The 14,851-nt window shown below is 46.2% G+C and overlaps 1 protein-coding gene across 8 annotated transcripts in view; it reads right to left on the bottom strand.

The window, feature by feature from the left end:
- RALGAPA1 (Ral GTPase activating protein catalytic subunit alpha 1) overlaps positions 1–14,851 on the bottom strand; it is a 1,128,412-nt gene that overhangs the window by 734,826 nt on the left and 378,735 nt on the right. For all 8 annotated transcript variants that reach the window (XM_069638431.1, XM_069638437.1, XM_069638433.1 and 5 more), the window contains exon 15: positions 10,872–11,109. In XM_069638431.1, the coding sequence (XP_069494532.1) occupies positions 10,872–11,109 (238 nt within the window). The remainder of the gene's footprint in view (positions 1–10,871; positions 11,110–14,851) is intronic.

Raw genomic sequence — 14,851 nt, 5'->3', positions numbered from 1 at the left:
AGTTCCTTTGTATTGAAGAAAAAGGGCAGCAGATGACTTCTGTTCCTGTGCAGCTCTGCAGAGCTCTCTGTTCCTGGGCCTCAGTCATGGGGACAAGAGGGAATACTCCTGGGGACTCCTGCATTTTAATTGGACAGTCACCGCTCGCAACCGGCAATCTTTAATTCATTGGCTGTTCAGTGTTTCAGCTCCTCACGTCTACCGCAAATTGTAACACCGCGGTTCGTGGCTGTCGAGATGGACTTTCCTTGCTTTTGGAGTCCCATACTCTGTTGAGGGGGGGCTCAGTCTCGGTCATTCCTGCTTCCAGGGAGTCCGGAGTAACTTCCTGGAGCTCTAGGCCAGCTTAAAAGCAACGCACACAATCTGGTGCTCCTCTCCCTGGCTATACGGTTTCCAGCTGCAACTGTGGAAATTGAACCAGCTCCGAGATGGTTGTCCAGGTGGCTTACTTTGGAGTGGACTGGTCCCACCAACTCAAGGGGAGTAGTCATCCTTGCAGCGACTCCTCTGTCAATACAAACTTGGAGTCTCAGCACAGCAGCAGGGCTTCACCGGGCAAACCAACGGTCCAAGAGCTGCAGCAGAAGTCCTCTTCAAGTTCTTCTTCGGTTCCTTCTTCCAGCGGTCGACTCTGCCTTCCAAGCCAAAAGCCTCGCCTTTTATTCAGTTCTCTCCCATTCATCCTAGCCTAGCTGTCAGTCACCCAGCAGGGTGGCTGTCCTTGCCAGACAGTCAGCCAGCCAATCACTACAGAGTGTGTTTGGGTCTCCTAGGAGACTAAGCACAGGGAGTTTCGGGCACCTCCCTCACTTTCTGCGCACCTCAGACACCCTGGAGCCAGAGGCGGGTTTCACTCGTGAATCCCGCCAAAGGCAAAGCGAACAATAGAACCAAACCTGGTTTGGCGCACAGAGTAAATCTCAAGAAGGACCTTTCCACAAAGAAATGGCGAAAAAAGACGACCAGGCAATTTTGATGAAAATTGCACCATTGGGTGATTTACTGCAGTTGCAAACACAGGCCGCGGTAAATGCACACCACAGTAGTTAAAATAAAACCATTGCCACCAGCCATTCACTGAGGAAAGGGTAACAAAAATATGTTACATGAGAAGCTAGACAAAGGGGATATTAAGTAACCCCTCCAGCACCCTATCGTAAGACAGTGTGTGCTGGGTCTAGAAAGTTACAAATGTAAGTAAAGTCACTTTCACTTCACTGCTCTTGGAAACAAGAGAAGGTATTTAAACCTTTGGGAAATCTGAAATACTTCCCTGTGCCACTGCACTGAAGGTGCTGTGCGACACAATGTAAAAAGATGATGCCTATGGAGTTTGTCAGACTCCACAACCAAAAGGAAACAGAGTTCAAATTCACATTTAAATACATGAGTGGGAAAGGGGTCACACTCTCTAGGTTAAAAAAAATCAAGTCCTCAAAATCCAGCAAAGTTGCTGGGGGTCTCTAAGGTGGAGGGAATTAGCCCATTTTTGAGAATTCTCCCTGGATGAATCTCCTTACTCCAGTCGGTCATACTTTCTGGAGAGACCATCAGTATTTTAGTGATTTCACCCTGACTTGTGTTCAATGGTAAAATCAAACCACTGTAGGCTGATTGACCATCTTAATAATTTAGGCTTTTCCCCCTTCATCTGCATTAACCATCTCAAGGATTGGTGGTCTGTTTGAATCACAAAAGTAGATCCATACAAGTATGGTCTAAACTTCTTCAAAGACCACACAATGGCAAAACATTAACGGTCTATGGCGTCCAGTCAAAGGATCGAAAACAAAAGGATCGAATACAATAGGGTCGAGTCAAAAGGACCGAAAAAAAAGGTCGAATGCCTTTTTTAAAATATATATATTTATTTGGTTTCCATATAGGAAAAGAAAGTTGTTTTTACACCAACAACTGGGTTTTGTTGGGGGACCCCCTCAAAAAAAAAAAAACGACCTTTTTTTCCATCCTTTTGACTCAAAACTATTGCATTTTGATCCTTTGTATTCGATCCTTTCACCCATAACCACGGTCTATGGTTACCCACCCTACCTCAGGTTCTGTCATGGTCATGAAGTCAAGGGCACAGGCATGCAGGGAACGCATGCACAGGAGACCTGGTGGACACTGTCCTGGCGCCTTTGGCGCCAGGCTCATGAACAAAAGTAAACAAGAACATCCATTTTACACCAAAAAGCTTTTTTTATGGACATAGCACTTCAGATGCATTGACCTTGAACATTCCATCCATTAAGCAGGATGCATTAACCTTGAACATTCCATCCATTAAGCAGCCTCAAGTGTATTCTTGGGTGTGGCTGCTAATGGATTGCCTTCGCACGTGCTCACTCTCTAGAAGTGGCAGGGTGTGGCTGGCAAGTCGGCCCTAATGGGCGTGCCCACGATCTCAGCTATATAAGCGGCCCCGATCCTCAAGACAGACGCTTCGCGTTATTCTGCACTTGCAAGCAGCGTAACGTTCACCGTCGCCTGAGGTCAGACTTACCTTTGAAGATCCTGCTTCCTGGATAGCCTGCGTCCTGCCAGCATACTTACCAACTGGGGGAAGCTGTTCTTACCTGTACATCTCTTCGGCGAAACAAGTATTCATCTTTACACTTTCCCGAACGCCGAAATCTTCATCTTGGCACCGCAGCACGACACGCTCCATCGTCGACAGCAACGCCTGCAAGGAAAAACAGAAGACAAGGTTAGACATCAAAAAAACTGTCAGTTTAAGGTTGTGCTTCACCATACTTCGTGCTTTTCCTTAAACAGTCACTTAACTGCTGTCGAACATTGCGGTAGCATCCATCTTCCATCCGGCCGCGTCTCGCATCTCACAGCTGCATTGAGGCCGCATTTCCATCTAAGGGAAGAAAACTGAAGAGAAACATTATTGCAGGCATAAATAGGAGCAACATATAAAGACATTAAACAGAATGAACAGCATCACAAGAGCTCAAGAAAGACTTACCAATCATAAGGAGAAGCATAGTTGCAGCTGGACTGGACTAATCCTCATCAGGCATTGGTGAAGGAACTAGATCCCATTCGATGCGCCCCTGCCAGAAGTAGCAGGATGGAGAGCTTATCTTCCATAATTCACAGGTGAGCTTTATGGGCCGGCGTATGCTCACAGAAATCGTACTTTAGGGTGAAGGGTTCGAGAGGTACAACAATCACAGATTGGCGCACTCACAAACTTATCTCCACGCAGGAGCAGTATCACCAACTACCACCGCTCACAGCTTTTCTACTGAGGCAGATGCCTTAAGGGGGTGATTCAAGTTCAGTGAGGGCTACAACCGTGCCCCAACGCCTCCGCAGAGACCAGGTGAGCGTAACAGGTTCCTTCAGTTTTCTACTGATGAAGCAGATTGGGTGTCCCCTGCCTTTCCCATCCAGCTGACTCAGAACTGCACCTATACCTGTATTGGAAGCATCTGTCTGTACAATAAAGGATGCGTTGTAGTCAGGAGCTCTTAAGACTGGAGCTTGACAAAGGGCTTGCTTAAGTCCTTCAAATGCCTTCGTGCACTCCTCATTCCACCTGACCTACTTGAAGAATTTGGGTGAGGAGATCACATTCAAGGGAGAAGCTATGGTCCCATAGTTCTCAATGAAGTTCCTATAGTAAGCTGCAAGACCTAGAAAGGCTCTCACTTGGGTTTGAGTACTAGGGGTGGCCCAGTCTTGTACAGCCTTTACTTTGCAAGGCAATGGCCTTGTTTCACTCCTCCCACCTCATGTCCAAGGTAGACCACTTTACTCTGTCCAATTTGACATTTACTTGCCTTTATGGTCTGATTGGCCTTCTCAAGAGCCTGCAATACATATCCCAAGTGGTCAAGATGTTCATTCCAAGTAGAGCTGAACACCGCAATGTTATCCAAGTATGCCATGCAGAAGTCCTCCATCCCATTCAGAACATGATTCACCATCCTTTGGAGTGTAGCAGGTGCATTCCTTAGTCCAAAATGCATAACCTTAAACTGGTAGAGGCCTCCTTGAGTTGACAATGCAGTTTTCGCCTTGACATGGTCTGTCAGAGCTACTTGCCAATAGCCTGAGGTTAGGTCAAATGTACTGAGGTACTTTGATGAACCAAGTTTGTCCACCAGCTCATCTCTTAGGTAAAGGATGGGAATCGGTAGTGGAGATTGCATTAAGGGCTCTATAGTCCAGACAGAATCTCAACTCCTTGGATCCTACCTTTGGTACTAGCACAACTGGACTAGACCATGGACTTGTAGATGGCTCTATTACCCCGAGATCAAGCATCGTGTGGACCTCCTCCTTTATGCGAGTGCATACATGGTCTGATATTTTGTAACCACAGGTAGAAAGTTACCAGTGAGAATCTCCTTCTGGCCCCAAGGGGTCAAGCCTGGTGATAGTGAGAACAGAGGGGCAAACTGATTTAACAGAGCTTTGCACTCCTATTGTTCCAGTGTCAAATCAGAAGAGCGATTAACTCCTATCTTCACATCTAAAGGTTGTCCCCTGAGGAGATCAGGTAGATGTTCACTCTCCTCCTCCTCTTGAGCAGAGGCTAGAAGCAAAGCTCCTAGGTCTAGTCTACAGACATAGGCCTTTAGGCGGTTGGTGTGAAAGACCCTGGGGGCCTCCTTACGGTTGCCCAAGTCCAATAAATAATTGACCTCTCCAAGTTTTCCCACAACCTTGAAGGGTCCAATTAATTTGTCCTGTAAGGCCCTTTGCCTTGTAGGTAGCATAACTAGAACTAGCTGGTCTTGAGTAAACTCAACCATGTTGGCCTTCTGGTCAAGCCAATGCTTCACCAGAGCCTGACCTGCTTTCAAGTTATCTGAAGCTTCTGTCATCATGTGCGTCATTCTCCTTCGGAGACCCAACACATTGTCAGTGACTCTCGCTGGCTTGTGGGAAGGAGCACTCTCCAACCCCTCCTTGAGTAGGGCCAATGAACCTCTAACCGGATGACCATAGAGAAGCTCAAAGGGACTGAATCCTACCTCTTCCTTAGAGACTTCTCTATAAGCAAAGAGAAGGCATTGCAGTAAAAGGTCCCACTTTGTTCTAAGGGGTTCTTCTAAAGCACCTATCATGGTCTTCATAGTTCTATTAAACCTCTCTACCAACCCATTTGTTTGGGGATGGTAGGCTGTTGAGAACTTGTAGGTCACTACAGTTTTTCCACATGGTTTGCATGTAGTGGGACATAAAGTAAGATCCCCTGTCAGAGATAACCTCCTTAGGAAAACCTACTCTGGTAAACATACCAAGTAGGGCCTCAGCCACCGCCTGAGCAGTAACAGCCCTCATAGGTATTGCCTCAGGGTACCTGGTAGCATGGTCTACCACAACCAATATAAATCGGTTGCCTGAAGATGTTGGAGGGTCTAAGAGACCAACAATGTTGATTTCTGCCCTCTCAAAAGGGAATCCCACCACTGGTAGAGGCACCAAAGGTGCCACATTCTTGGCTCCACTCTTGCCAGATGTCGGACAAGTGTGGCAGCTTCTAAAGAATTTATCTACATCAGACCCCATCTTAGGCCAGTAGAAATAAAGAGAAATCCTTTCCTTGGTCTTCTTGAAACTTAAGTGACCAGCCAAAGGAATCTCATGGGCTAAATGTGGAAACTGAGGTCTCACCTCTTGGGGCACTAGAGGTTTTCTGTAGTCTCCTGGGGTAAACTCAATTGGTTCACTGTAGGAGGTCAACTTCCCAGTACAACCTGTGCTTCCTTGGATCTTGCCCTTCGAGCTGGGAAGCTGCCTGTTCGCGAAGTCCTTCAAGAGTGGGACACTCTTTGACCTCTGTTGAAGTCTGCCCTACAGGGGCCACCTTCTGCCAGTAAAGACTGCAACTCAGATGGCCTTTAGGATCCAGATCTCCAACAGGGGGAAGGTCTTTTTCCAGCTCTGTGTCACCAGTAGCTGACTCAAACTCTTCTGGTTGGATCTCACACTCATCCTCAGCTGATGGAGTAGTCACAGGTGAGACTTTGGACTGTCCTCTCGGGGATGTCCAGGTTTGATGCACAGGAGTGCCATCTTTCTGGTTTCCCGAGACCTTGGGTTTCCCCTTTCTTTCTGGAAATAGGAGTTGGCTTTTTCTGTGGACTGGGTGTCATAGATTCTTCTGTAACAACCCATTGAGAGTCATTTAAAGTGAGCTCTCTGGCCGTCCAAGTCTGCTCCTGCTTCCTTTTACTGGGAGGCCTGGGGTGTTTGATACAACTCCAAGAGTTTTTAAGTCATTCCCCAGCAGGACTCTCCCAGGCACCTCAGTTTGTACACTGACAGGTATTCTTATAGTCCTATTGTTGCACTGGATGAGAGCTGGTAGTATTGGAACCATCTGGATAGGGCCTCCAGCAAGCTTAGTGGGGGCTTTGGTTGCCTTCGCAACATCCTCAGGTTTGAAAAAGGTTTCATCCACCACTGTGATACTGACCCCAGTGTCGCTAGTGGCAGGGGTCTCCTGGCCATTTACAAGTACACTGTCCTTGTAGTATTCCTTTGTGTTATCTGGTATAGAGTTATACACATCTACATTCTGCTGTTCCCACAGACCCAGGGACACTAAGAGAACACTGGCAGAGACTCCAATGGGGTCTTCAGCCAAAAGTTGAAAGTTTCCACTTGCCATGTGTACTTATACCTCAGGGATGAAGGCTAAGGAGGCAGTGTGGACTCCTAAAGGTTTACTCTTGCATCCGGGCTCCCCTTTCACATGGCCAGTTGACCCACAAGCATAACATTTTCCAAATGTTTTGAGAAATGAGTGCTTCGGCTGACCTCCCCCTGGTTTGGCACCAGAGGTTTCACTAGACTGACCTGGTTTCCCAAAGGACTTATCCATTTATGTTTGTAGCCCTCTTTTGGATGGGAAGTTTTAGAATTCTCTTTGTCATCTTTCTTGTGGTGCTTCCCCTCATCCTTTTTATGAGTGGCCCCAGAATCCTTGTGAGTATCCCAGTTGGCAACCCACAAGTCAGTAGCTTTTGCTAGCTTCTTGGGTTCAATCTCTTCTGAGTCAGCCAAGTGCTGTCTCAACTCAGGAGAGCAGGCATCAAAAATAGATTCTAACAAAAACAGATTTCTCATTTCTTCAAAAGAGTTCACTCTGTAACCCTTAACCCAACCATCTAAGTGTTTCAAACATTCACACACCCAGGTAACCCAAGGGGTACCATCAGTCTTTTTGAGGGTCCTAAACCTCTTAAGGTATTGGGAAGGAGTTTTCCCAAATCTAGCTATCAAAGCTAGCTTCACATTTTCATACTCCAATCTTTCAAGTTCCCCCACCTCCATTACAGCATCAGTTGCAACCTGAGGGGGGGGCGTAGGCAAAAGCCAAGGAATCAACCGCTTCCCTGTGAAACCCTGAATCCCACAGTTATGTTCAAAAGTACCCAACCAATCCAAAATATCAAGTTTCACATCATACATACTTACTGCTTCTTTAGGCATGCAAGGTCTGTTTAGACTGGAAGACCTAGAAGACTCTGGGATAGAAACATTTTCAAGAGACAATTTCTTCATTTCAAGAGCATGTTGTAATTCCATTTCCCTTAGTTTGATGTCCTGATGTTTGGTTTCAGCTTGGATCTGTAATCTTTTGGACTCAGTGGTGGACCTTGTGGGGTCCCCGTGGCTAAAGGTTGAGGCAAAAGGGCCTGTTGAGTTAAAGAGGGGCCCTCTTCCTGAGACTCCTCTGACTCTTCAATAAGATAAGAGTTAGGGTTAGTAGGTGTGACAGGCCTACTACCCAGACTTTGATTACTCAACAATCTTGCAATCAAATAATTTTTCTTTCCTTTAACAATAAGATTCCTGACTTTACACATTTCTTTCAGTTGATCTACTGTTAAAATGATCAGGGCTTCCTGCCTAAAGTTATCCATGTCTGGCATGTTACAATTGCTTTTCTAGTGGAGCTTAGCCTTGTGAAGGTTTTTAGTTGAACAAAAGCAAAGCAAATACTTAGTGTAACAACTCTACAAAACATCCTCACCGCCTGCCACCAGTGTTAGGCAAGGTTTGTATGCAGTACCCTCTGGGACCACTACAAATAACTCTGACTACAGGTATAGGAAACCCGACCTTTAGTACAAGCTTGTACTATACAGTTTTGGTAGCGTGTTAAGCAGCCAGGCTTCTCTCAAGATGTGAGCTGTATGGGAGTTACACAGAGATTCACAGTGACAAGTATTCAAATAAACTCTTACACACAATGTTTCATGAATGAACAATTATTAATTTATTTGTCAGTCAGTTAGAATAAGCCTTCCGAATGGAGCAATATTTTAGCAACAGACAAATACACTTCAATATTGTACACTCTTAAGTTCTAACTCAGTAAAGACCCTTTTGGGATGGCCCACAGACACAACCTGCACCCTCAGGTGACTTCAATAACGAGGGTGCTGGGGACATTAATATCTTACTGCTTGCAATTAGAATACTTTTAGAAGTTGGTTAAAGGAAAGAAATATTAGAACAAGAGACCACAAATCTTAAGCAGGCAAATATTTTTGGATCCCCCCAAGAAGAGGCATTCAGTACAATAGGCTAAACCAAAGTCAATGGGCAAAAGTCTTATATGGGATGAAGAACTTCTGGTAAGTAAGTAGAAAAGTCTTTGCACAATGTTTTAGAAGTCTTTGAAGAAAAGAAGAACCAAATTTAGGGCCACAAGCTGATTAGGCTTGGGAGTAGTAGAAGATGCAAGCAACTCTACAGTAAGAGGTAAAGTCTGAGAGAACGTACAGTACTGTTATATTGAAGAAAAAGTGCAGCAGATGACTTCAGTTCCTGTGCAGCTCTGCAAACCTCTCTGTTCCTGGGCTTCAGTTGTGGGGACACGAGGGAGGACTTCTGGGGACTCCTGCACTGCAATGGGACGGTCAGCGCTTGCAACCGGCAATCTTCAAATCAGTGGCTGTTCCTCGCGTCTACTGCAAATAGCAACACTGCGGTTCCTGGCTGTCAAGATGGGCTGTCCTTGCTCCTGGGGTCCCGCACTCTGTTGAGGGGGCTCAGGCTCTGTCAGTCCTGCTTCCTGAGAGCCCGGAAGATCTTCCTGGAGCTCTAGGCCAGCTTAAAAGCAACGCACACAATCGGGTGTTCCTCTCCCTGGCTATACGGTTTCCAGCAGCACCTCTGTGGAAATTCAACCAGCTCCGAGATGGATTTCCAGGTGGCTTACTTTGGAGTTGATTGGTCCCACCAACTCAAGGGAAGAAGTCGTCCTTGCAGGGGCTTCTCTGTCGATACGAATCTGGAGTTTCAGCAGATCAGCAGGGCTTCAACCAGCAAACCAACGATCCAGGAGTTGCAGCAGGCATCCTCTTCAAGTTCTTCTTCGGTTCCTTCTTCCAGTGGTCGACTCTGCCTTCCAAGCCAAAAGCCTTGCCTTTTATTCCGTTCTCTCCCATTCATCCTAGCCTAGCTGTCAGTCACCCAGCAGGGTGGCTGTCCTTGCCAGACAGTCAGCCAGCCAATCACTACAGAGTGTGTTTGGGTCTCCTAGGAGACTAAGCACAGGGAGTTTCGGGCACCTCCCTCACTTCCTGCCCACCCCAGACACCCTGGAGCCAGAGGCAGGCTTCACTTGTGAATCCCACAAAAGGCAAAGTGAACAATGGAACCAAACCTGGTTTGGCGCGCAGAGTAAATCTCAAGGAGGACCTTTCCACAAAGAAATGGCGAAATAAGGCGACCAGGCAATTTTGATAAAAAATGCACCCTTGGGTGCTTTACTGCAGCTGCGCACGCAGCCCGCGGTAAATGCGCACCACAGTAGTTAAAACGAAACCACTGCCACCAGCCATTCACTGAGGAAAGGGTAATATAAAAAATGTTAAATGAGAAGCTAGACAAAGGGGATACTAGATAACTCCTCTAGCACCCTATTGTAAGGTGTGTGCTCGGTCTAGAAAGTTACAAACGTAAGTAAAGTCAATTTCACTTCACTGCTCTTGGAAACAGTAGTTTAGCCAAGAAACGGTAGTTAAACCTCTGGGAAATCTGAAAGACTTCCCTGTGCCACTGCACTGAAGGTGCTGTGTGACACAATGTAAAAGATGATGCCTATGGAGTTTGTCAGACTCCACAACTAAGAGAAACACAGAGTTCAAAATCACATTAAAATACATGAGTGGGAAAAAGGGTCTCTCTCTCCAGGTTCAAAAAATCAAGTCCTCAAAATCCAGTAAAGTTGCTGGGGGGTCTACAAGGTGGAGGAAATTAGCACATTTCTGAGAATTCTCTCTAACAGTGAACACTTTAATGCTGGGATTAGACTGCCTGCATCCCTTTGGGAGAATCTAACTGTTCTTATAACTGTTCTTCTAAGCTATCAGTCTGTTATGCACTAACCCTAACCTTTCCTTCCTTAAACTCTCAATATTGCAAAGGTGACCCTATACAAATGATGTCACTCAATGGGCTGGAACATGTGTAACATATGAATGAATTGCTTGAATTGAATCCTAGTTTGGGATTACGGATACCGTTAATTACTGCTTTTTACAGAATGCTTTAAATATCTGTGAATAAATAAATCATATTATTTTAACTGTGTAAGTGTTGAAGTGGATACTTGTATTTACTAATTTCATTGTACAGCTCTAGAGCTCACATGCCCCTCTTAAAATAAGCCTGGATGCTCAGTCACGCTACCGTATATGAAAAGGTGGGTTACCAAATACCAAGAGATAAGTCCTGTGTAGTACCACACTAGTTGGACTGCACTAATTCTTACCTAATGATGCCTGTTGAGCAGGACCAAAAACAAAGGCAGTGAGAAACAAAGTCAGACAAAAGAACCTGCTGGAGCCCGAATCTCACACACAAAGGTGGGTGAATCTTACCTTTCCCCTTGTGCTTCTTCTGTTTCTGCTCGCTAAGCTTGTCCAGCGGGAGTTCGTTCAGGTCCAAGTGGTAGACATTCTTAGCCAGCACCTTGGTCAGAGTCTCCATGGTGTGTGCCCACTCCGTGGCCTGCTCCTCCCAGTAGGTCAGCGAAGACATCACTGCAAGAAGTTCATCCCACAGGTCTCGTGACACACTCACGTGCAAACTAGACTTGATCCAGGCAACAATCAGCGTCTGAAAAACAACAGATTAACAATGAGAAAGAACAACAAAGAAATACAGAGCGGTTGCCAGCAGCGTGCGATCCTGTACAGCCTCTTAGCAGGCAGTACGTCAGAGCAGCACTCCGAGCAGAACTCCTGGATTATAAACATGTCTGTGTTTACAGTGCTGGCCAAGCATGCTGGGTGAGTAGTTCTGGGGCGGGCATGTGCGTGCCTAGGACCAGTGCACATTTGCATTAGTGATTGTAGCAGAGGGGTCTGAAGAAATTACCATATCAGATCCAATGGACAGAGGCGGCTCCCTTTCCAATCCATTATAGCCTCCAAACCCTATAGAGTTCAAAGTGTGGATGAGACTAGTTACTGACGCAACTATCAAATCCGGAAGGCTATCTGGAGGGGTGGGGGTGAAGGCACTCCAGTGACACAAATCTAGTGCAGTACTAGGACTCCTTACCCAGCAGCCAAAAAGTGACTGCCTCTGTCCAAAACAGTAACTTCAACGTGTATGGGGTATGGACAAGACAGGACAGGAACCCGAGAGTGGATTAAAAGTCATTTAGTGTCTGACCCTCAAAGCACGAAGACTACTCTTGCTCTTCTGGTAAAATGGTGTTCGGGAGATACAAACCCTCTGGTGGGCGAGGGATATCAGACATGAACGCTGCTGGTGAAACTTGGTGTTCATCAAATTAGTCCAAACTCCCTAGACGGAGCAGTCAGGCTTCCCTTGCTGGAAGGGAATGGGCTGGTATCCAGGTACAATGAACGGAATCTCTCAGCAGCAGTCTCGAGGGAGTACCTGTGGCATGACTTTCAGCAACTTCTTGGTTCACTCTGTGGTTTTGGCACCTTTTCTGGAGCACCAACAAAGGGCACCGATCGCCGGTCAATCTTCTTCGCTTCCTGCAGTCCCGCACTCTGGCGAGGGGCTCTGGACGAGTTGGATCGGAACTCTGGAGAGTCCCTACGGGTTCAAAGATTTTGAGAGATTCGGCCTTTCCACAACAATTCACTCAAAATCGGCATCATTGGGATTCCGCAGGTCTGGAAACTCCTACGACCTCGGGAGATGGCTCAAGTTAAAGCTTGTCTTGGGACTGGTTGTTCCCACCAGTCAACGGGAAGGAGTTGTCCTTTTCGGAGCTCCTCTGTCGCATAGAAAATAGGGTCAGGTCAGCAGTGGTCGCTTTACGGTGTCGCAAAGGATCTGCAGGCATCTCTGGTCATCTTCCTCGGTTACTTCATCTTTCAGTCGTCGAGTTGCTTTTCACTCCAGAAGCCTCACCTTTTATACAGTACTAGCACACACGCCTCTGAAATCTCTCAGCAATTTACAGAAAGGGGCGTTTGGCTGTCCAATCAGGACAGCCAGATCCCCTGTGGGAGCTGGTTCTATTCAGGCACTCAGGCAGACAAAGGTGGAGTGTGGGGGGTTGGAAGACTCCCCCCCCTACTTCCTGCCTGCCAGACACTCTGGAGCCTAGGCGGGGATACCCAAGGGTTCTCGCCAAAGGCAAAACACACATACTGGCCTACGCCTCTCAGAATGGTAGAAGAAGGGATAACCAAGAACAACCACGCTAGTAATGGTGGAAAAATAAGGGAGGCCCCAAGTTGGTACTGGGAGGCCCCAAGTTGGTACTTGGTGCCCCGATTTAGCACTACCGAGACGATGGACATAGCCTGTGGTATAAAAATTACACAACAGTTGGTAGAACACGTCCACTGCCACCAGCCATAACTAGGTGATTGTCTATGTGACTAAAAGGTCACAGGAGCAGAGAGAGGGGGGGTACTAAGTATCCCTTTGGCACTCCACTGAAGGTGGTGTGTGTCTCTCTCAGACTATAGAGTGTTGGGAGAGACACCAAGTATCGCTCTATCCTTGTAGTTACTTAAGGATATAGAAACATTATCTTAAAGGGGGACATTAGGGGTCCCCAGCAACACTGCCCATAAGGAGCTGTGTGCTGCAATATTAAAAACACACAGATGCCTTTAAGAGGTATAGAGCAGACAGACTCCGTAGTGCAGGTAGACTACAAAGAATAGAGTTCCAAAAGACAGAGCCCACAAGAATGAATGAGTGGAAAAAGGCTGCACTTATTCAGGGTTGAAAGGAAAAGGTCCATAAATCCAGCAAAAGTGCTGGGGGCCTCACTAGTAGAGGGGGTTAAGCATAACAATTAAAAATCTCCCTAACATTCTCCAACAAGTGGTAGCTCGTGTGTTTTTAGCCAGGTGCGCACAGCAGAAGATATTCTACCTTTTTAGGATCCAAGGCTTGTTCAAAACCATATTCCAATCAGAAGTATGTCGCTGCCCCCTCCCCTTCCCAACCCACTGCAACTGATTCAGTAGAGCAGCTGTTCCAAGGGTTTAGTGCATTTATGTTCCTCTGTAAATCCTGGCCCTGGACTGCAGATCGGATTCCCAAATCTGCCAGGCCTTATTGGCGACTGTAAATGCTAGGGTCTTGTTAGGCAGAGTTTGCATGCAACACCATTGGGGACCACTACACACAACCAAGACTACAGGTGTAAGCAAACCAACCTTTGGTATAAGTCGGTACTACACAGTTTTGGTAGCGGAGCTGAGCAGTCAGGCTTATCTCAAGAGGGAATGTGAGCTGTAAAGCTGTTACACAGAGGTCTACAATTACAGGTGTGCAAATAAACTCTTACACTCAAAGTTTCTTGTTGAAATACTTATTAATTTATTCAACAGTCAGTTATAAAACATTCACTAGAAGGGGGCAGTTATATATCACACGCAAATATACTTTCAATAAGTTTGAGGCAGTCAGAATACTTTGAAGGAGGAGCAAAAAGGCATAGGTTATTTAGAACATGAAAAGTTACAAATATTCTTTATACAGGGAAAATATTTTAGTGTTCACCAGAAGAGTCAATTCAATTGGCTAGGCCAAAGTCAATGGGCTCAAGTCTTGGATAGGATAAAGCAGGTCTGGTGTTTAAACAGAAAAGTCTCTGCACACGTTCTTAGGAGTAGTTTGTAGCAAGAAGAATTATATGCTGGCTCACAAGCTGATTAGGCCAGTGAGTTGGGAAAGTTTCAAGCTCTTTCACCGCAAGAGGCAAGTACTCCGTCGGGTTTTACAATACCTTTATAAATGAAGAAAAAGAGGCAGCTGATGACTTCTGTCCTGGCAGTTACTGCGGATCTCGCTGTTCCCGAGCCTCAATCATGGGGACAAGAGGGAGGACGTTGGGGGACTCCTGCACTGCACTTGAACAGGCGAAAAGCTTGGCAAAACTTCTATTCTGGTAGCTGCAAGTCAAGCACATAAACTGGTGTCTTCCTTGTTCGGGAGAATTCTCATAAATGTGCCAATTCCCTTCACCTTAGAGACCCCCAGCAACGTTGCTGGATTTTGAGGACTTGATTTTTTTACCTGGAAAGAGTTTGAGCCTTTTTTCCCCACATGTATTTTGATGTGTGTTTTACTCTTGTGTTCTTTGACTATGGAGTTTTACATAACTCCATAGGCATCATCTTTTCATGTGCGTTACTCAGCACCCTCAGTGCAGTGACACAGGGATGTCTTTTTAAGACTTCCCAAAGGTTTAAATACCTTCTCTGTTATAAACTACTGTTCCCCAGAGAATGTAAGGTTAAATTGACTTTACTAGTCTTTTTAAATTCCCAGACCCAGCACACACCATCTTCCTATGGAGTGCTGGAGTAGTTACCTAGTATCCCCTGTGTCTAGAAACTCATGTAGCAGT

This window comes from Ambystoma mexicanum, chromosome 14 (assembly GCF_040938575.1).
Source record: "Ambystoma mexicanum isolate Mex_15411 chromosome 14, UKY_AmexF1_1, whole genome shotgun sequence".
NCBI lineage: Eukaryota > Metazoa > Chordata > Amphibia > Caudata > Ambystomatidae > Ambystoma > Ambystoma mexicanum.
Note: the sequence above shows the minus strand (reverse complement) of the source record. Positions and strands in the feature narration are given on the sequence as shown.